The 22,100-nt window shown below is 43.1% G+C and overlaps 1 protein-coding gene across 1 annotated transcript in view; it reads left to right on the forward strand.

Annotated features, from left to right (window-relative positions):
• The window catches only part of LOC115132244 (rho guanine nucleotide exchange factor 19-like), a 34,110-nt gene that overhangs the window by 9,379 nt on the left and 2,631 nt on the right, over positions 1–22,100 (forward strand). The window contains exons 2-12 of the mRNA XM_029664680.2: positions 12,887–13,583; positions 13,796–14,272; positions 16,691–16,832; positions 16,984–17,069; positions 17,464–17,720; positions 18,101–18,261; positions 18,488–18,640; positions 19,011–19,140; positions 19,323–19,397; positions 20,113–20,202; positions 20,480–20,643. Coding sequence (XP_029520540.1) covers positions 12,908–13,583; positions 13,796–14,272; positions 16,691–16,832; positions 16,984–17,069; positions 17,464–17,720; positions 18,101–18,261; positions 18,488–18,640; positions 19,011–19,140; positions 19,323–19,397; positions 20,113–20,202; positions 20,480–20,643 — 2,411 coding nt within the window. The 5' untranslated portion in view covers positions 12,887–12,907. The remainder of the gene's footprint in view (positions 1–12,886; positions 13,584–13,795; positions 14,273–16,690; positions 16,833–16,983; positions 17,070–17,463; positions 17,721–18,100; positions 18,262–18,487; positions 18,641–19,010; positions 19,141–19,322; positions 19,398–20,112; positions 20,203–20,479; positions 20,644–22,100) is intronic.

The following is a 22,100-nucleotide window of genomic DNA, read 5'->3' on the forward strand; positions in this document are numbered from 1 at the left end:
AACAGTTTTTGCTTTGTCATTATATTATTATAGCAATTCAATCAATTTTAGAATAAGGCTGTAACGTAACAAAATGTGGAAAAAGTCAAGGGGTGTCAATGTACATAGGGCAGCAGTCTCTAAGGTGCAGGGTAGAGTTCCGGGTGGTAGCTGGGTATTGACTGTGTCTTTCATTTAACCCTTATTTTACCAGGTAAGTTCACTGAGAACAAATTCTAATTTACAACAACCTGAGGAATATCTACAGGGGAGATGAATGAGCCAATTGGAAGCTGGGGATGATTAGGTGGCCATGATGGTATGAGGGCCAGATTGGGAATTTAGCCAGGAAACCGGGGTTAGCACCCCTAGTCTTACGATAAGTGCCATGGGATCTTTATTGACCACAGAGTCAGGACATCCAGTTAACATCCCATCTGAAAGACAGCACCCATTGGCATATTTGGGGGGGGACAAGAGGAAAAAGTGCCTCCTATTGGCCCTCCAACACCACTTCCAGCAGCATCTGGTTTCCCATCCAGGGACCAAACCCTGCTTAGTTTCAGAGACACGCCAGCAGTGAGATGCAGGGTGGTATGCTGCTGACTAAGGTTCAGGGCAGGGTACTGGGCAGAGGAAGGCTAGTGATGACTGTTTGATGGCCTGGATATAGACGTTGTTTATCAGTCTCTCTGTCCCAGCTTTGCTGCACCTGTACTGTCTCCGTGTTCGAGATGTTAGTGGGGTGAACAGGCTGTGACTCGGGTGGTTGAGGTTCTTGATGATCATCTTAGCCTTCCTGTGGCCCCGTATGCTGTAGATGTCCTGGAGGGCAGGCAGTGTGCCCTCAATGATGTACATATAATTTAAATTGTAAGCAAATGTGACTTTTTATAATACATTTTTGACACATTTTCTGTAGTGACATCACGTTGATACGTACAGTACATTGATCAAACGTGGAAAGGATGGAATGATAAATCTAAAAATGTACACACCATAAAACAACCAACCAGTTTTTCCCCTTGATGATATCTCATATTTTGGGTGTATTCAGAAAACATATATTTTAAAATACCCATTAGATTCACAAACTTGTATGTTTCTCCTTTTGTTTATGAGTGTGTGTGGTGATCCTGTATTTGAATTATAAAACAGAGCTGAGGGGACATTTTGGCCCTGGTCCTCTATGTGAATTATAAACCCGAGCTGAGAGGAAGCTTGGCTCGCTGGCTGTGTGAAAGGCCCTTCCTGACAATGTTTCTTGCACACCCATCTAGAGCTGAAGCCTGCCTGCTGTTCCAACTACTGAGTTGGCTATGGCCTCACATAATCTAAATTGATATAGGGAGGGTTTCACACACGCACATATGCACTCATGCACAATAATACATTTCTGTCCTACAATAAAGTTAAACAGTTCTTCAATCAAAGACAGTTGTGCAGTGTTCTTCATGAGTTAATCCCTTCAGTTGTACATGTTAGTATTCTGTTCAAAAATGAACCCCAGATATGGCTGCAAGGTACAGTGTCTGTCATTTACTTGCCAACTTGAAAGAGAACTAAGGAGTTTGTCCTTTGAAATGTTCAAATGTTAGCATTTTAGCCTGACTCCATTTCACCTCCTGAGGCTGTGCTCTTTCATCCTTTGTTTTTTAATAGTTTGTATCTTCCCCCTACATGCAAAACAAATATTACTGTGTATATTTTAGTAATTTAGCAGATGCTCTTATCCAGAGGAATTAGGGTTAAGTGCCTTGCTCAAGGGCACATAGACAGATTTTTAACCAAGTTAGGTTGGGGATTAGAACCAGCAAACTTCCAGTTACTGGCTCAACACTCTTAACTGCTAGGCTACCTGTCAGCCTGTTCAACTTTGAGGTGGTTTCTCTACCAACCCCAATCATGTTTCAAAACAAGCAGCCCTCAGTTGACTTGTCCATACCTGTCCAGATAATAAAGGAGAGAGAAAGACAAAAAATGCTGTCTTGGATCGAAACTGAAGCAGAGAAAGAGGTAGAAGTGGATGAATACCACAGATGCATCAACAGAATGTTCAAAGTACATGTACAAGTTCTGACACATGATCAGATCTGAATTAAGCAATATTTGATTGAAAGCTGTTTGAGTGGATCTGAACTAAATGTAAATAACGCATCAATAACAGAACTTTGGCAAGATTCCTTTGACTTTTCAAAGTCATAAGTTATTTAAGGCCTTCACAAATGCATCCAAATTTATGGATCTACCATAGTCAATGAAACAGTGCTGTCCATTGTTACGATGATGTGGATTCTCACACAGGATTGTTGAAAAGTTCAAACATCTCAGGGCTTCAGTTTGCTTTGTGATGAGAGGTCTTCAGTTCATCCTTAGCCTACTTTTTACAATTCAATATTATGGCATTCACCTGAATTCAATGCTATTCCTAGAAGAAGATGTAATGTAATTAGTCATTTATCCCCATCTATTAGGCAGCATCTTGCAAAATAAATGTAATCTAAATGAGACTAACCTAGATAAATGAACAGATCAATACAAAGCAATAATAGAGCACATTTGCTAATATTTTGATATCTGAATTGAGACAAGAAATCAGCCTTTAATTAGAGTACTTCCTTCATAAACTCGTTAGATTTGGATTCAAATACTTTTTTAAATCGTTCAAATATTTTGACTTTACCCTGCCTAAAGTGCCAGATGGGTGGGGATTGCACTTTTGGGACTTTTCTGATGGTTCATTGTGACACAGAAGCTCAATCAAGCACAGCTAAAGTATTTGAAAATAATTTCAAATAGTATTTGAACCCCAGGTTTGAAACTTACCCTCCTGACTAAGCCGAGTCTGTGTCTGCTGCTCGTCTCCCTCACACAATCTGTCTCTTTGACAGGGGGGATATTATTGTCGAGGGGACAGGATGTGCTGGTGCACCGAGAGGGGGAAGGCAAAGCTGCAGATGTCTTATTGTTTACATGCGAGAAGCTCCACATTTTTGTGGGCTTTTAAATAATAAATTGTTGTTTGTGCTGTCTGTTAGCTAGGATCCCGACTCCTTGCCGAGTTTGTCGGAGGTCATATACTCAACAAGAAATCTTTCTAATGTTGTGTCCCTCTAATCAAAGACAGCTAAAATCACTCTCTCGCTATACTCAGGTGTGTGTCCGTCCACCAAAGTTCTCCCTGTATGTCAGTTCTTTGTGCCTGGTAAGCCAGGTTGTCAGTATGTCTTAAAAGGGCAGGGGTAGCTGCCCTAGGATCCGAACAGGCTTAGGACCCACACCAAGTGTCAACATTAAGGGCACTTTCTTTCCCATCCATGGCCTCAGAGAACCTCACCTATGGGTGCACACAGCAGACAAGGAGAAATCAGAATACCCCTTTTTAAAAACATCTACCCAAGTCACATCAACGACTATACACTTTAGTCTTTTGATTTTGAGGGAATGGTCGCAGTAAGTGGTTCAGAGTGTTGCACTTGCTTTTCAGGTGGGGTTTCATTATAAATACATTTGATGTCATTTTCATCTCAGTATCCAATCCTGAATGAATCTCCTCACATTACTCTCAGTTCTAGTGGAGGAAAGGTTTGATAATCTCCTTCATAGTCCGATACCACTTTGCCCATAGAAATATAATTACTAGAACTTAACTTGAATGGGAAAGCCCAGTCTGGCCATTTCAATGATATGGCGGTGCCTCACCAGCATAGCCGATAGTGCAGAGTCCAATGATGTCACATAGGGTATATCGGATGTCTATGGCATGGTGGCAGAGTCCCCCAATGTACTGCAGGGCGATTAATGTCACGATGTGACAGGGCTTTACTGCCTCCTCACACACACAGGACGGGGTCACACCACACCGCCAGGCCACTCTGCTCCGCCTGCTCAAACACACTCATCCCATAACAGACCACATAACTCTGGACAAGGGACATGGAGACGCACGACTCCATCTTCAGGACAGGTCTCTGTCTGTCCCCTGACTTTCCCTTTGAAACTGGGAAGAGATACAGAGAGATTTATGCAAGTTGATCGAGATTGGGGAGGACTGACTCTTGAAAGAGTGTTGACTGTCGTAAGGCTGTTAATCAATCCCAACAGTGACACCAGTCATCATACCATATTACCACAGTCACAATGTGCTTGTTTAACTGCTGTGAATACCACAATGACATTATTACCATGTCTATCCCATAGATATCACACTATGTTCTGTCTTTATGGTTTGTCCTGCCAAACGGAAAACATGCAAACTTAAAGTGTCTGAGGATACAGACATGGAGTGTAACGAACATCGTAGGTGGAAGAACGTGAGGACCAAGGTGCAGCGTGGTACATGTTCAGAATTATTTTTAATAGAACACTGAAAAATACAAAAACGTGAACGAACAAAACCGAAACAGTTCTGTCTGGTGCAGACACAGAGACAGAAAACAAACACCCACAACCAAAATGGGGAAAACAGGCTACCTAAGTATGATTCTCAATCAGAGACAACGAACGACACCTGCCTCTGATTGAGAACCATACTAGGCCAAACACATAGAAATGTAACAACTTAGAAAAAAGAACATAGACTACCCACCCCAACTCACACCCTGACCAACCTAACACAAAGACATAAAAAATGAACTAAGGTCAGAATGTGACATGGAGACTTGAATCAGAATTGAATTTCAAATCCAATTCTATTGGTCACATACACGTGTTTAGCAGATGTTATTGCGGGTGTAGCGAAATGCTTGTGCTTCTAGTTCCGACAGTGCAGCAATATTTAACAAGTAATATCTAACAATTTTACAACATATACCCAATACACATAAAGGAATGGAATTAAAAATATATAAACATATAGACGAGCAATGTCAGAGCGGCATAACTAAGATACAGTAGAATCGTATAGAATATTATACAGTTTATACATATGAGATGAGTAATGCAAGATATGTAAACATTATTAGAGTGGCATTATTAAAGTGACTAGTGTTCCATTTATTAAAGTGGTCAATGATTTCAAGTCCATGTATATAGGCAGCAGCCTCTCTGTGTTAGTGATGGCTATTTAACAGTCTGATGGCCTTGAGATAGATGTTTCAGTCTCTCGGTCCCAGCTTTGATGCACCTTTACTGACCTCGCCTTCTGGGAGATAGTGGGGTGAACAGGCAGTGGCTCGGGTGGTTGTTGTCCTTGATGATCTTTTTGGCCTTCCTGTGACATCGGGTGCTGTAGGTGTCCTGGAGGACAGGTAGTTTGCCCCCAGTGATGCGTTGTGCAGACCGCATTACCCTCTGGAGATCCCTGCGGTTGTGGGCGGTGTAGTTGCCATACCAGGCGGTGATACAGCCCGACAGGATGCTCTCAATTGTACATCTGTAAAGGTTTGTGAGGGTTTTAGGTGACAAGACAAATTTCTTCAGCCTTCTGAAATTGAAGAGGCACTCTTACGACTTCACCACACAGTCTGTGTGGGTGGACCATTTCAGTTTGTCAGTGATGAGGAACGTAAAACTTTCCACCTTCTCCTCTACTGTCCCGTCGATGTGGTTGGGGGATACTCCCTCTGCTGTTTCCTGAATTTATGGTCATATCCATGATATATGAGTCTGATACGGGATTATGCCACAAATTACATTGTTCTTAATCATATTCAAAAGAGATGCTAGTGTACTACTAATTAACGATGTAGACATTCTGTCTTGGCTTACTAAAATGACATAGAAACACCTACACCAAAGTTCATAACACTCCCAAATAACACCTTATAACCAAAATCAAATTATAAGCTTTTGAATTGAATGAATGAAAATGTAACTTCATTAGAAATGTAATGAGTGCATGAAATACATAACTTACTCGGATGTATTTATGGAGATGACCTTGTTGGCAGTTATCAGTAGATGCGGTGCCTAGATGGAATGGACAGACATGGCAGGTTTGCAAGGTGTTACATGTTTTGCTGCATGATAGTAGCGACACCCTAAGGCTTTGGGGCACAACACAGTTGTAGACTGGATATGAACAGGTTATAGACTCAGACTGGATACTGTCTTATTGTACATGTGTGTATGACCATACTAACTAACTGAGTGTGTGTCAGCCAACTTGTGTCTCTTATACTATCCCACACTGCTTTGGTAATAACATTTTCCCCACCTGACATGTACAGTGCCCTAATTATTGGGCCAGTGAGACATTTTTTCTTCTTTTGGCTCAATACTCAAAGTTCGATTTGATATCTGTCACGCCCTGACCGTTTTATTTCTCTATTTGGTTAGGTCAGGGTGTGATGTGGGGTGGGCATTCTATGTTTTCTTTTCTATGTTTCTTTATTTCTATATTTTGGCCGGGTATGGTTTTCAATCAGGGACAGCTGTCTATAGTTGTCTCTGATTGGGAATCATACTTAGGTAGCCCTTTTTCCCTCCTTTCAGTGTGGGTAGTTAACTTTGTTATAGCCCTGTTAAGCTTCACGGTCATCTTGTTTATTGTTTTTGTTGGTGACATTCTAATAAAAAAGGAATATGTACTCTCACCACGCTGCACTTTGGTCCACTTCTTACGACGCCTGTGACAATATAAAATAATGACTATGAGGTTAAAGGGCATACTGTCCGCTTAATTTGAGGGTATTTTCATCCTGTCATGTGTGCTCCCTCTCCGGCCTCAAGGTCATCAGGCTGCTCATTATGGTGCGTATCTGTCACCATCGTTACGTGCACCTGAGCGTCATCAGACTCACCTGGACTCCATCACCTCTCTGATTACCTTCCCTATATATGTCCCTCCCTTTTGTTCCTTCCCCAGGCAATGTTGTTTCTGTTTCGGTTCCAGTGTTAAGTCTGTGCATTGTTCTTGTTTTGTTTTATGTTGCATTTATTTATTAAAAACACTCACTCCCTGAACTTGCTTCCTGACTCTCAGCGCATATCTTTATACATCCACATTGGGTGAACCATTTAGAAATTTTACGTAGTCCCCCCCCATTTTAGAGAACCAAAAGTATTGGGACAAATTCACTTATTAAAAGGTTAAGTATTTGGTCCCATATTCATAGCACACAATGACTACATCAAGCTTGTGACACTACAAATTAGTGAGAAAATTATAGACACAAATATCATATCCCCTAAGACATGCTAACATCTCACCCTTGCAAAACAAGGGGAGGTTAGCATTTTTGGGGATGGATGATATTTGTGTGTCTGTAACTTTATCACTCATCATTATTCACGATTCATTCAGGATTATCCGTAATCATGGTAATATCCATTTATATGTAGAATTGTTTAGAAATATATTCTGTTATTTTTTTTACAATAAAAGTGACTCCAGAATGACACAATACATTATTTACCGTTCATTTCAATTGGGCACAAAATAATCTGAAACACAACCAAAACAAACAGCAAATTAATCCAACAAATTTGTAGAGACACAAGCTTGATGTAGTCATTGTATGTTATGGGACCAAATACTTTGTTTTTACTACTTTAAAATACAGTGCATTCGGAAAGTTTTCAGACCCCTTGACGTTTTCCATACTTTGTTAGTTAAGTCTTTATTCTAAAATATATTAAATGATTATTTGTTCTCATCAATCTACACACAATACCCCATTATGACAAAGCGAAAATGAGGTTTTGAGGAATGTTTGCAAATGTATTAAACATGAACAGAAATACCTTATTTACCTAAGTATTTAGACCCTTTGCTATGAGATTTGAAATTGAGCTCAGGTGCATCTGTTTCCATTGATCATCCTTGAGATGTTTCTTAAACTTAACTGGAGTCCACCTGTGGTAAATTCAATTTATTGAACATGATTTGGAAAGGCACACACCTGTCTATATAAGGTCCCACAGTTGACAGTGCATGTCAGAGCAAAGACCAACAAGCCATGAGGTCGAAGGAATTGTCCCTAGAGGTCCGAGACTGGATTGTGTCGAGGCACAGATCTGGGGAAGGGAACCAAAAAATGTCTGCAGCATTGAAGGTCCCCAAGAACACAGTGGCCTCCATCATTCTTAAATGGAAGAAGTTTGGAACCACCAAGACTCTTAAAGCTGGCCGCCCAGCCAAACTAAGCAATCGGGGGAGAAGGGCCTTGGTCAGGGGAGGTGACCAAGAAACCGATGGTTACTCTGACAGAGCTCCAGAGATCCTCTGTGGAGATGGGAGAACCTTGCAGAAGGACAACCATCTCTGCAGCACTCCACCAATCAAGCCTTTATGGTAGAGTGGCCAGACGGAAGACACTAACATGCACGTGACAGCCTTGGAGTTTGCCAAAAGGCACCTAAAGGACTCTCAGACCATGAGAAACAAGATTCTCTGGTCTGATGAAACCAAGATTGAACTATTTGGCCTGAATGCCAAGCGTCACGTCTGGAGGAAACCTGGCACCATCCCTACGGTAAGGGATGGTGGTGGCATCGTCATGCTGTGGGAATGTTTTTCAGCGGCACGGACTGGGAGATTAGTCAGGATCGAGGGAAAGATGAACAGAGTAAAGTACAGAGAGATCCTTGATGAACACCTGCTCCAGAGCACTCAGGACCTCAGACTGGGGCGAAGGTTCGCCCTTCCAATACGACCCTAAGCACTCAGGCAAGACAACGCAGGAGTGGCTTTGGGACAAGTCTCTGAATGTCCTTGAGTGGACCAGCAAGAGCCCGGACTTGAATCCGATCGAACATCTCTGGAGAGACCTGAAAATAGATGTGGAGTGACGCTCCCCAGCTAACCTGACAGAGCTTGAGAGGATCTGCAGAGAAGAATGGGAGAAACTCCCCAAATAGAGATGTGCCAAGCTTGTAGCGTAATCTCTGCCAAAGGTGTTTAAACAAAGTACTGAGTGAAGTGTCTGAATACTAATGTAAATGTGATATTTCAGCAAAAATGTTTAATAACCTGTTTTTTGCTTTGTCATTATGGTATACTATGTGTAGATTGATGAGGGAAAAAATAATTTCATCCATTTTAGAATGAGGCTGTAACGTAACATAATGTGGAAAAAGGTCAAGGGGTCTGAATACTTTCCCAATACACTGTGCATATACAGGGTGAATTTGTCCCAATACTTTTGGTCCCCTAAAATGAGGGGACTATGTACAAAAAGTGCTGTAATTTCTAAACTGTTCACCCGATATGGATGAAATAACCCTCAGATTAAATCTGACAGTTGGGACTTTAACCTCGTCCAACATTTAAAGTATAGAGCCAAAAGAAGAAAAAATGCTTCACTGTCCCAATAATTATGGAATGCATTGTATATATTCAAGATGCATTCATTTACTGTGAGAGTAATTGACTCTTCTCTAGTGTGGAAGGATCACAAACAGTTCCCACACCCTCTTAGATATCTTGTGTACCAGGCAACCTACCCCGAGCCATAAGGATAAAGAAGGCCTTTGTCTAAAGCAGGGAACAGGCAACCGATTGTGTCTGCATTCGTGTGTGTGTTTGTGAGTGCGTGCGTGCGTGCGTGCGTAAGAGGCAGAGAGGGCTGCAACTTGCCTATCTGTGCACTCAAGAGTGGGTGTGGTTATGTGAAAGGAGAAGGAGCTGTTTGTGCAGCAGGTGTGCGTCCGTGTGTGTCTCTCTTTAACTGGGAGCCTGTGCCTGTTACCTGAGTGGTGTTAGAGAGAGAGTAAAGAGAGTTACCTGTGCTGTGAGGAGGGGTGCAGTAGGAAGAGACCGATGGCTAGGAGGATGTTATTTTACTTAGAAGGATACCTCTTTTTTCTTTGTCTATCAATCAAGTATGTGGTGAGAAACTATCACAGCATTATGAAGGTCTGTTGTGAGAAACATTCACAGCATTATGAAGGTCTGTTGTGAGAAACTATCACAGCATTATGAAGGTCTGTTGTGAGAAACATTTACAGCATTATGAAGGTCTGTTGTGAGAAACTATCACATCATTATGAAGGTCTGTTGTGAGAAACATTCACAGCATTATGAAGGTCTGTTGTGAGAAACTATCACAGCATTATGAAGGTCTGTTGTGAGAAACTATCACAGCATTATGAAGGTCTGTTGTGAGAAACTATCACATCATTATGAAGGTCTGTTGTGAGAAACTATCACATCATTATGAAGGTCTGTTGTGAGAAACTATCACAGCATTATGAAGGTCTGTTGTGAGAAACTATCACAGCATTATGAAGGTCTGTTGTGAGAAACATTCACAGCATTATGAAGGTCTGTTGTGAGAAACATTCACAGCATTATGAAGGTCTGTTGTGAGAAACTATCACAGCATTATGAAGGTATGTTGTGAGAAACTATCACAGCATTATGAAGGTCTGTTGTGAGAAACTATCACAGCATTATGAAGGTCTGTTGTGAGAAACATTCACAGCATTATGAAGGTCTGTTGTGAGAAACATTCACAGCATTATGAAGGTCTGTTGTGAGAAACTATCACAGCATTATGAAGGTCTGTTGTGAGAAACTATCACATCATTATGAAGGTCTGTTGTGAGAAACTATCACATCATTATGAAGGTCTGTTGTGAGAAACATTCACAGCATTATGAAGGTCTGTTGTGAGAAACATTCACAGCATTATGAAGGTCTGTTGTGAGAAACATTCACAGCATTATGAAGGTCTGTTGTGAGAAACTTTCAATCATTATGAAGGTCTGGAAGTAGTTTCAAATTGATTAAATTCAATACTCCACTACCCCAAGACACTAGTATAAATGGTAATCATACTCACTCACTGGATGTCTGGGTTTGAAAACTCCTATACATTCCAAGAACATCCCTCACTGTTCATAATTTCCTTATAGTTAGTAACACTAGAGTGAAGTTCAGTACTCTTATTCATGAGTCAGTGGGTGAATCATTTGTGGGCCAACGGCCCAGACTGTGACTCTCTTTCTCCCTCCTCTCTCTCTCTCTCTCTCTCTCTCTCTCTGAATCTCTTGACCACTGATCATAACATCCAGGTTAAAGGTTAAACACCGTGAGAGAAAGATGGGTCTATATTCTCAAGTGAAAGGGTGAAAGGTTTCAGGGGCTGAGGATACTGTCTCACTTGGTTTGGCCGTCTGTTGAAGGGTTCTGAATGTGTGTCTGTTGTGGCACTGGCCATGCAATCTGTAGATGAAGGAGGTGTGTGAAGAATAAATACAGGGGGCTGAGAGCTGTATGTGGAGCAGTCTTTAATTAAAGCAGGAAGACATGGCTCAGCAGCCGCACAGGGCCACAACAGACACACAGGGGGGTTCAACCTCCATTGTGCTCCAATGAACAGACTTCTTCCATAACGAGTATATCTTTCACACTGTCCACAAGAGATTGTTACATAGTGAGTGAGAGGTAGAACAAACTGAAAATATCACAGGAAACATACAATTTGTGAATAGTATACATTACAAAACCTGGAAAATTATGAGTGGAGGGGGCCTGTTTTGGCATACACAAACTGTAAGCAATGGCTTCGGGACAAGTCCCTGAATGTCCTTGAATGGCCTAGCCAGAGCCCGGACTTGAAGCCGATCTAACATCTCTGGAGAGACCTGAAAATAGCTGTGCAGTGACGCTTCCCATCCAACCTGACAGAGCTTGAGAGGATCTGCAGAGAAGAATGGGAGAAACTCCCAAATACGGGAGTGCCAAGCTTGTAGCGTCATACCCAAGAAGAATTGACGCTGTAATCGCTGCCAAAGGTGCTTCAACAAAGCACTGAGTAAAGGGTCTGAATACTTATGTAAATGTTATATTTCAGTTTTTTTTTTTATATATAAATGTGCAAACATTTCTAAAAAACTGTTTTTGCTTCGTCATTATGGGGTATTGTGTGTAGATTCATGAGGGAAAACATTTATTTAATCAATTTCAGAATATGGCTGTGATGTAATAAAGTGTGGAAAAAGTAAAGTGGTCTGAATACTTTTCGAATGCACTGTATGTGTAGGGGTACGGTGACTAGACATCAGGATATATGATAAACAGAGTAGCAGCAGCGTAAATGATGAGTGTGTGTGTGTGTGTGTGTGTGTGTGTGTGTGTGTGTGTGTGTGTGTGTGTGTGTGTGTGTGTGTGTGTGTGTGTGTGTGTGTGTGTGTGTGTGTGTGTGTGTGTGTGTGTGTGTGTGTGTGTGTGTGTGTGTGTGTGAGTAAAGTCAGTATAAATGTGTGTGCATTTTATGTGTGTGTTGAAGTGTCAGTGTGGGTGAGTGTGTAGAAAAGTCCTCAGTGCAAGGGTCAACTCAGATAGTCCGTGTAGCCATTCTGTTAGCTATTTAGCAGTCTTATGGCTTGTGGATAGAAGCTGTTCAGGAGCCTGTTGGTGTCAGACTTGATGCAACGGTACCGCTTGCCGTGCGGAACCAGAGAGAACAGTCTATTCCTTGGTTGGCTGAAGTCTTTAACAATTTTCTGGGCCTACCTTTAGACACTGCCTGACGTAGAGGTCCTGGATGGCAGGGAGCTTGGCCCCAGTGATGTACTGGGCTGTCTGCTCCTCCCTCTGTAGCGCCATGCAATCGAGGGGAGTGCTGTTTCCATACCAAGCAGTGATGCAGACAGTTAAGATGCTCTCAATGGTGCAGCTATAGAGTTTTTCGAGGATTTGAGGGCCCATGCCAAACCTTTTCAACTTTCTGAGGGGGAAGAGCCGCTGTTGCGCCTTCTTCAGTACTGTGCCCGTGTGAGTGGACCATTTTAAGTCCTTAAAGATTTGTACACTGAGGAACTTGAGGTTCTCGACCTGCTCAACTGCATTTCATGCCTTCTATAGAGGGAAGCAGGAATGAGACCAAATTATGAAGTGTTTAACAGAGATAAGTTAATACAATATAGCCTACAGTCAGTGCTGTTTTACCAGATATGGCAAGAGGATATTATGTTGGCAATTGAAGTTTATGGCAAAAACATTTTCTCCTTTCTGCAGCTCCCATGTGTTCTCTCAGTCATGCTTCCTGGGTATGGATTCTTCCCTCTCCCTGACTTCCAGCCTCATCTACACGCCTTCCGTTTCCGAGGAAAGAGCCCCATTATGTGGATCCCGGTCTCAGGCGAGTCCCAGAGTTTGAGTGAGGCCCCGGACGACATGCCTCTCCTCCGGCAGTGCCACCACAAGCACATCGCTGTGTGTCAGCAGGAGACTCTGACCTTCATCGAGCTGCAGCCGCCTGTGACACCCAGCGTCAAAGGCTGGGGCTCCCCAACTGCAGACACTCAACGCTTCAGCCCGTTGTCTCTGAATCATCCTAAACACACGAGTGAAGCACAAATTGGCAGTGGGAGAAGTGATTATTACACTGATACTAATACGGACCTGAGTTTAGACTCTCCGACGCTAGGGGGCGAGGTTGAGCTGGTTATCCAGGAAGATATCAGGACTAACCCTCCAGTGCAGGAGCAGTATGAGAGACCCATGACGGTGTCATCTGTGTTTCTTCCCCTCCACGCAGCCCTCAGCCTGCCCCTGTCCCTCCCCCTGTCCTCCCTGTACAGAGACACAGACTCCTGGGACTCTCAGCCACCTGGCTCTCCATCCTCTCCTGAGCTTCCGTGGCTGCAGAGCCCAGATACCTGTCGACCCCAGAGGAGGTCATCACAGAGCTCCCTCAGGGAAAAGTCCATCCGTATGTACAGTATCTATTCATTTCACATCTTCAACTCTCTGTTAGTCCTCATCATGAGACTGTTTTATCCCCCTTCACCTATTTTTATCTGTAGGACTTAAAAATCACACTTACTTCAGAAATATTTTGCACATGTCCATATCCAATATGACTGGACTGTAATTCGGGGGGGGGGACATTTTCACCTGAGTCTTGTTTGTGTTGTGTCCCAGGGCGTAAGGTGCGGGTGTACTCACCAGACAGCCTGAGTGACGAGTCTCTGGCCAGCCCCATTCTGGACGGTGACTACCTTTTCCCAGGACCCTTTGACTTCTTTCTGGAAGAGGACCTCAGGGGAGACCCTGAAGACGCCGCGAGTCCCTCATCAACAGGGGGTGCCGTAGACCCCCAAACCCCCAACCCTCCAAAGATTCCACCTCTGTCCGCAGAGCCACATCGGTCGTCAGAGGACTCCTCTGTCTTGAACTCTGGGGCTGTAGAGAATTCCTCGGCCACCGGGGGGAGCGCTTTAGCCTGCTCTCGTTTGGCGGAACATGAGCGGCGGCGCTTCTCTGCCTCTGAGCTGATCTCACGGCTGCAGCTGTCCCAGAGGAAGAACTCGTTCACGCTAAAGCTAGGCAAGTCGCTGTCGGCTCGTGTGGCTTCCCGTGACAGGCAGACCTCCAGCAACCTCAGCTCCAGCTCTGACTGTAAGTGTCCCGCATTAGCCAAGAATGCTAATAAATAATTTTGCAATTTGAGGCAACATTCTGTGGTGGTTGTGTGTCTGCTAGTTTCCTCCACCTCCATCTAGAGGTCTTCATGGGTCCACATGTCCCGATATGCATAAATTAATTTGAAGAAATTAAACAACACCGTTCCAAATGGACCCTTGGACAGTCAGACCCAAAAAGGACCTTGGAAAACAGACCCAAACAGACCCATGCTGGTTCAGATCCGAGAGACCCGTTCAGATCCGAGAGTAGAGAGAGAAAGAAACCTCCAACTGTGCACTGCCAGTGCCATCAATAAACAAACTATATTGGCCAAATGATCCACAGTTACGTGTCTTTAAAAACTGCCAATAACAACTTACAAAAAAACTATTGTTGTTTTTCAATGTGTAGCATATTCAAAACATATAGTCTATTGTTTTATTGGTTTTTAATTTCCTAAAACAATAATTGTGTACCACATGGTTTAGCTGTCAGAGATTTGAGCACTAAATGCATCAGGGCATTGCTTGATTATAGGCATAGGTCTGGGCGTCCACTGTATGATATTCATATAAAGAAAATATCAAGGGAGACAACATTAGGCCTAGCGCTATAGAGACCAAGACAAAGATAGAGATATGCCGGCATCATGTTCTCTACATCCACATGCATTTCTTTATACTTGTCAGATAAGCTACTACTGCTATACAGATATAGGCGTACAGAAAGAGGCTAATTCGTACATTTTCTAGCAGAGTATTTTTTATAAAGATAAGCATTATATTTTTTGATTAAAGGAGTAACTCTGGTAGACCTAAAACATTATTCCTCACCTCAAGTTCCACTGTCGGAGTCAGTTGTAGTGCCGACGCGCACTGCCTTCACAGGCCTGCAGTAGCTAAACCTATTCTAAACCTAATAATAGCCACACCACACCAAACTTTTCACAAAAATTGCTTAACTTTATTAGGGTAAGATTAAAAGTAAGTCAAGTCATTGTTTACATCTTGCCTTCTATGGTTATTCCTTTTCATGGTTTGAGTGCGAGTAGCATAGTGGGCCTACAGGTAATTCTATTATATTGCAACAAACACAACGTTACAACAAAAATGGCAAAACAGAATGAAATCTTTAAAAAAGTTTTGAACAGGCTTATATTGCAGCTATTACCAACAAATGTGATTGCCTACCTTAGGCTTACCCAACAAATGACAGTAATAGGCTAATGCTATTTATTTTACAACAGGCCTATAATAATAATAATAATTATTATTAATGACTAAACAATTGATAATAAATACTAAATAAATAAATTAAAGGTAGAAAATTGCATCAAACCTAAAGAGCAAGTTGCAGACAGTCCATTTGGCCGTGCGAACGTTCTTCTCATCTTTGTCCACTACAATATTAAAACTTGTCCCCGAGGACATTCCCCTCGTCGGCTTCTCTTCTTCACTATACTCTTTGTTTTTGTTTTTTTGTTAGTTTTTTACCCCTTTTTCACCCCAATTTCATGGTATCCACTTGCTTTAGTAGCTACTATCTTGTCTCATCGCTACAACTCCCGTACGGGCTCGGGAGAGACGAAGGTTGAAAATCATGCGTCCTCCGATACACAACCCAACCAAGCCGCACTGCTTCTTAACACAGCGCGCATCCAACCCGGAAGCCAGCCGCACCAATGTGTCGGAGGAAACACTGTGCACCTGGCAACCTTGGTTAGCACGCACTGCGCCCGGCACGCCACGCCACAGGAGTTGCTGGTGCGCGATGAGACAATGACATCCCTACCGGCCAAGCCCTTCCTAACCCGGACGACACTAGGCCAAGAGTCTCTAACCCAGAGTCTCTGATGGCACAGCTGGCGCTGCAGTACAGCGCCCTTAACCACTGTGCCACCCGGGAGGCCTCCACCATACTCTTTGTCCTCTAACTTTCATTTTACTTCATTGAAAGAGAATCCATCCTTGCAATCAACAGTAGCCTCGCCCAAGGCTTTGTTTACTACCTCTCTCTCTCTCTCTCGCTCTCTCTCTCTCTGTGTGTGTCTCTGTGTCTTTGTCTCTCTCTCTCTCTTTCTCTCCCCTAAGCAGCAGGTCGCACGTGAGGTGAGCAGCTGGAACCAGTTTCAGCTGGACATAAGCTATACGTTTTATTGAGTTGCAATTGGCTGACACAGATAACAAGCTTGTGCAGTTCTCATCACACAAACAGTAAATGAACAGAGGACAGGTCCAAATGGGTCTAGTCGGTAAATCAATTTTAATTGCACATGCCCATGGCAATTATATCAGACCCACCCAGATCCAAGACAAAAGTCAGAATTTAAGACCCGGGCCTGCTCGTGTCTCAGAATTTTGGGTCTGTTGGACTTATGAAGACCTCTACCTCATCTACCTTCTTCATCTCCAGATAAGGCCACTTCCAGGCACCGTGGCTCAGGTGGTTCCAGTCACAGCGCCCCCCACAGTCCTGTAGGACCTATACCGCCACTACCCACTGCTGACAATAACACGCAACAACATCGACGGAGCACTGGATTCGCAATCAAAAAGTGTGTTTTAACAGCTAAAATGGGTATATATTATCAAGATTAAACTCACAAAGTCACATTTCAACTATACGTCTTTGCTGGAAGTGGGTCGTAAAGATGTCTGCTGTAAATAACACTGCTATAATGATTATAACTACAACCCTTCCCACAGTATAAGGAAGAAATCCATCGAGGAGGATTGGTTTACTCCTCCCACAGTCAGCAGCTCCAATCGTCTGTCACGGTTTCTCCCCAGCTGTGAGTCTTACTTTCCTCTTATCCTGTGTCAATAATTTGGTTAATTCCACCTCCGATCTCCACCTCCAGTGTCAGTGGTATTTATATGGCATAGCAATTGTTTCACGCTCGTTCAGCTACATGCTACATAACAACATAACATCTGAAAGTATTTTTTAAAAACTTTCTTCAATAACGATTTTAATTCTCAATCAACCCTGTATACCCTTCTTACTTCTCTCTCTCTTGCGCACTTTCTTTCTTTCTTTCTTTCTTTCTTTCTTTCTTTCTTTCTTTCTTTCTCTCTCTCTCTCTCTCTCTCTCTCTCTCTCTCTCTCTCTCTTTGTCTCTTGCTCTTGCTCTTGCTCTTGCTCTTGCTCTTGCTCTTGCTCTTGCTCTCTCTCACTCTCCTCAGCAATTCTGTACCAGGAGTACAGTGATGTTGCAATCAACCGAGAAATCCAGAGGCAGCAGGGGGAGGAGCCAGGTGCTGAGGAGGAGAGGCTAAGGGTAGAAGGGGCTGGGGAGGCCCCATCTCCGTCCAATCTGTCTCCGTCTAGCTCCTTTTGCTCGTCACGAGGCTCCGCCTTCTCCCTGTGGCAGGACATCCCTGATGTCCAGACCAGCGATCAGCTGGACAACTTCAGCAACGAGGAGCGCAAACTACAGGAGGTGAGAGCATGAGGATGACATCAAGCCACATTGGGATTTAGGCAGCACTCAAAGAGATGCATAGAAGTTGTGCATGACTTTTGTGGAAAGTGCACCCTCTATACATCTCTATGGCAACCCTACAGGCTTTTAGCATGTCCAGCTAAGTTGATTTGTTTCATCTATGTGATGGATTACATTTTTTATGGGTTAACATATTTTTACATAACATTTGTGGTCATAACATTATATTCATGATTTTATTTTAACTATGTGTTTCCCCATAATGTCTCATGATAATATTTGATATTTTAAAATATAAATAAAGCACCTTGATTTGAATTGTGAGTGAGAGGTGCTCCTATTGCTTCCGAAAGGCCCATAATGTCTCCTCGTCACAGGCCAAGTTTGAGCTAGTGACATCTGAGGCGTCGTACATCCGGAGCCTGGCCATCGCGGTGGACCACTTTATGCTGTCCCAGGAGCTGGGGGAGTGTCTGGGGACCCAGGACAGACAGTGGCTCTTCTCCAAGCTGCCCGAGGTCAAGGACGTCAGTGAGCGGTACAGTATAGTAACATGACACTGATGGGAGAGTACATTTCTTGAATATATATCATGAGATTATTTCTGCTTTTTTCTGTCTTGTTTTTTCGCTCAGTATTTGGGGGTTCTGTTTCTCTGGCTTTCAGCATCTTTCTATCTTAATCACTCACTCTTTTTGCTCTGAATTCTTCACTTTCTTTGTTTCTACCTCTCTTTCTCTCGCTCTCTCTTCCTCTCGGTCTAGGTTCCTGCAGGACCTGGAGCACAGGTTGGAGGAGGACATCTTGCGTTTTGACGTATGCGACATCGTCCTGGCCCACTGTCCCGCCCTGCGAAGGGTCTACCTCCCTTACGTGACCAACCAGGCCTACCAGGAACAGACCTACCAGCGCCTGTTGTGAGCCATCTTACTTTGTGTTTATTTCTATTGGTCTTTGTTGCACATTCGAGTCTGTAAGTATGATGCTTGAAAATGACCGTATGTCACTCAGTGCCTAGTACACACACTTAAATAGTTGCTTTATACATATGGATTGGGTGGTTAACCCATAGAGGGTGTGCAGGTTTCTGTTCCAGCGCAGCACTAACACACCTGGTTCAACTAATCAACTAATCGTCAAGACCAAGTGCGTTAGTGCTGGGTTGGAACGAAACCCCGTAACTCTCCAGGGTTCGTGACCATGGATATACACTACATATCCAATCCATACCAGTGAAGGTTTTCCGACTATGTTGCTTGATTTTAGTGTTTTATATTTTCTCTGTAGACAGGAGAATGCTCGCTTCCCAGGTATCCTGGCTCGTTTGGAGGAAGACCCCATCTGCCAGCGTCTTCCCCTTGCCTCCTTCCTCATCCTCCCCTTCCAGAGGATCACACGGCTTAAGATGCTGGTGGAAGTACGATATAGAGCGCCCCTGTTCACCATAAAACTCAACTATTCATGCCTGGCTGTAGGGACAGAACATTACTCTACCTTACATCAGGTTACTGATCAGCGAACATGCCAGGACACAGTTTTTGCAGTGCCCTGAGGTGAAAGTCTAGATTCAAAATGTTCTATCTTCCTTCTATCTTGTAGAATATCCTGAAGAGGACAACACCAGGCTCTAGGGGTGAAGACACAGCCACTAAGGCCTTCAATGAACTGAAAAAGGTAACAGAAAATATACAAAATACTTTACGCACATTTTTGTGGTCACCCTCCCTTTACATTTCTCACTGTCAATCGTGATGGCTAATTCTTCAAGTTTTACCAGTAAAATGTCCATGCAGCATCTGCATGCCAACCATTTGATCTCAATCAGTTTCATGGGAATATGCATTTGGGTCTTCTTGAGTTATGTACAGTGCTGTTTCGAAGTGCAGTGTTGTTTTGAAATTATGAACAGTGAGCACATTTTTGAGTAGATGGTGTTAACATAAGTAGCATAGGCCTACCTGTGTTTTGTTTCAATCAAAGCACACATTTTTCCGCATGAGTAAAAAAATAAATAAAATGAGGTGGTGTTTTTTGTCTTACAGTAGCCTTATAATATGCTATTATAGTCGGTTGTGTTATGTCGAATACTGTCATCTTGCACGAGCACCATTCCCCAATCATCACTGAAATTCGCCAGATTAGCCTGTTCTTTGAGCAGCCGAACAAGCAGAGCAGAGACTGTGCGTAAAGTAGAGAATCCTGCACATGCACAGAAGCTTCAGATCGTTAAGAGGGTTGCAAAGAATTCAGAACCTCAGCCACTCCTTATACCAAAAGCTGGAGTGAGGCCAATTTCTGGTCATTAACAGTAGACTTTGCATAGACATAGACATTGCATTTTGAAGAAACAATGAAACTTTTTTCTAATAGACTATTGTGCCCAAAACAGCTTATAAAGGAGTGTAACTCCAGTGTGCAATCAATGAAGAGGATGGAAGAGCTCATTCACCTCAATAAGAAGATCCACTTTGAGGGCAAGGTAGATGAAAACATCACTCATTATGAACACGGAGAACATTCATTCTCAGTACACCTACTGTATGTTCATGTACAGTATGTTCCCCTTTCCTCTATCCATTGCGGTATTCGTTTTGGAGAACAAAGAATCCTATTTCTTATTGCCATAGTATGGGTTAACCCTATCATGTTTGCCCATTGTATATCCCAAGTAAAGAAACTACTATGCCTCTAAACCCAGTAATAATTCATTAACTGTTCATTCATGCTCATTAATAACATACATCTCCCCGTTTAAGATATTCCCTCTGATCTCCCAGTCTCGCTGGCTGGTCAAACACGGGGAACTGCTGGAGGTGGACACACAGACCATGAGTATTTCTGGGTCAAAGTTCAAGTTGCCCACAAGGCCTGTTTATCTGCATCTGTTCAATGACTGTCTTCTGCTGTCCAGGAGGAAAGAGTGAGTTCTAAATATGTAAAATGTACAGTTGATGTCAGAAGTTTACATACTGTACACCTTAGCCAAATACATTTAAACTCAGTTTTTCTCAATTCCTGACATTTAATCCTAGTAACAATTCCCTGTCTTAGGTCAGATAGGATCACCACTTTATTTTAAGAGTGTAAAATGTCACAATAATAGTAGAGAGAATGATTTATTTCAGATTTGATTTCGTTCACACATGCACTCAATTAGTATCTGGTAGCATTGCCTTTAAATTGTTTAACTTGGGTCAAACGACTGGGCCGCGACTGGGAGGTCCGTGGGGCGACGCACAATTGGCCTAGCGTCGTCCGGGTTAGGGAGGGTTTGGCCGTTAGGGATATCCTTGTCTCATGTTAAGAAGCAGTGTGGCTTGGTTGGGTTGTGTTTCGGAGGACGCATGACTTTCGACCTTTGTCTCTCCCGAGCCCGTACGGGAGTTGTAGCAGTGAGACAAGATAGTAACTACTAATAATTGGATACTATGAAATTGGGGAGAAAAAGGGGGTTAAATTAATTTAAAAAAAAACTTGGGTCAAACGTTTCGGGTAGCCTTCCACAAGCTTCCCACAATAAGTTGGGTAAATTTTGGCCCATTCCTCCTGACAGAGTTGGTGTAACTGAGTCAGGTTTGTAGGCCTCCTTATTCGCACACGCTTTTTCAGTTCTGCCCAGGAATGAGGTCAGGGCTTTGTTATGGCTACTCCAATACCTTGACTTTGTTGTCCTTAATCCATTTTGCTTTGGAAGTATGGGGTTATTGTCCATTTGGAAGACCCATTTGCGACCAAGCTTTAACTTCCTGACTGATGTCTTGAGATGTTGCTTCAATATATCCACATAATGTTCCTTCCTCATGATGCCATCTATTTTGTGAAGTGCACAGTCCCTTCTGCAGCAAAGCACCCCCACAACATGATGCTGCCACCCCCGTGCTTCACTGTTGGGATGATGTTCTTCAGCTTGCAAGCCTCCCCCTTTTCCTTCAAACATAACGATGGTCATTATGGCCAAACAGTTCTATTTTTGTTTCATCAGACCAGAGGACATTTCTCCAAAAAGTACGATCTTTGTCCCCATGTGCAGTTGCAAATCATAGTCTGGCTTTTTTATGGCGGTTTTGGAGCAGTGGCTTCTTCCTTCCTGAGCGGCCGTTCAGGTTATGTCGATATAGGACTCGTTTTACTGTGGATATAGATACTTTTGTATCTGTTTCCTCCAGCATCTTCACAAGGTCCTTTGCTGTTGTTCTGGGATTGATTTGCACTTTTCATACCAAAGTACGTACATCTCTAAGAGACAGAAGGTGTCTCCTTCCTGAGTGGTATGACAGCTGTGTGGTCCCATGGTGTTTATACCTGCGTACTATTGTTTGTACAGATGAACGTGGTACCTTCAGGCGTTTGAAAATTGCTCCCAAGCATGAACCAGAC

The sequence above is a fragment of the Oncorhynchus nerka genome, linkage group LG7, assembly GCF_034236695.1.
Source record: "Oncorhynchus nerka isolate Pitt River linkage group LG7, Oner_Uvic_2.0, whole genome shotgun sequence".
Lineage (NCBI taxonomy): Eukaryota > Metazoa > Chordata > Actinopteri > Salmoniformes > Salmonidae > Oncorhynchus > Oncorhynchus nerka.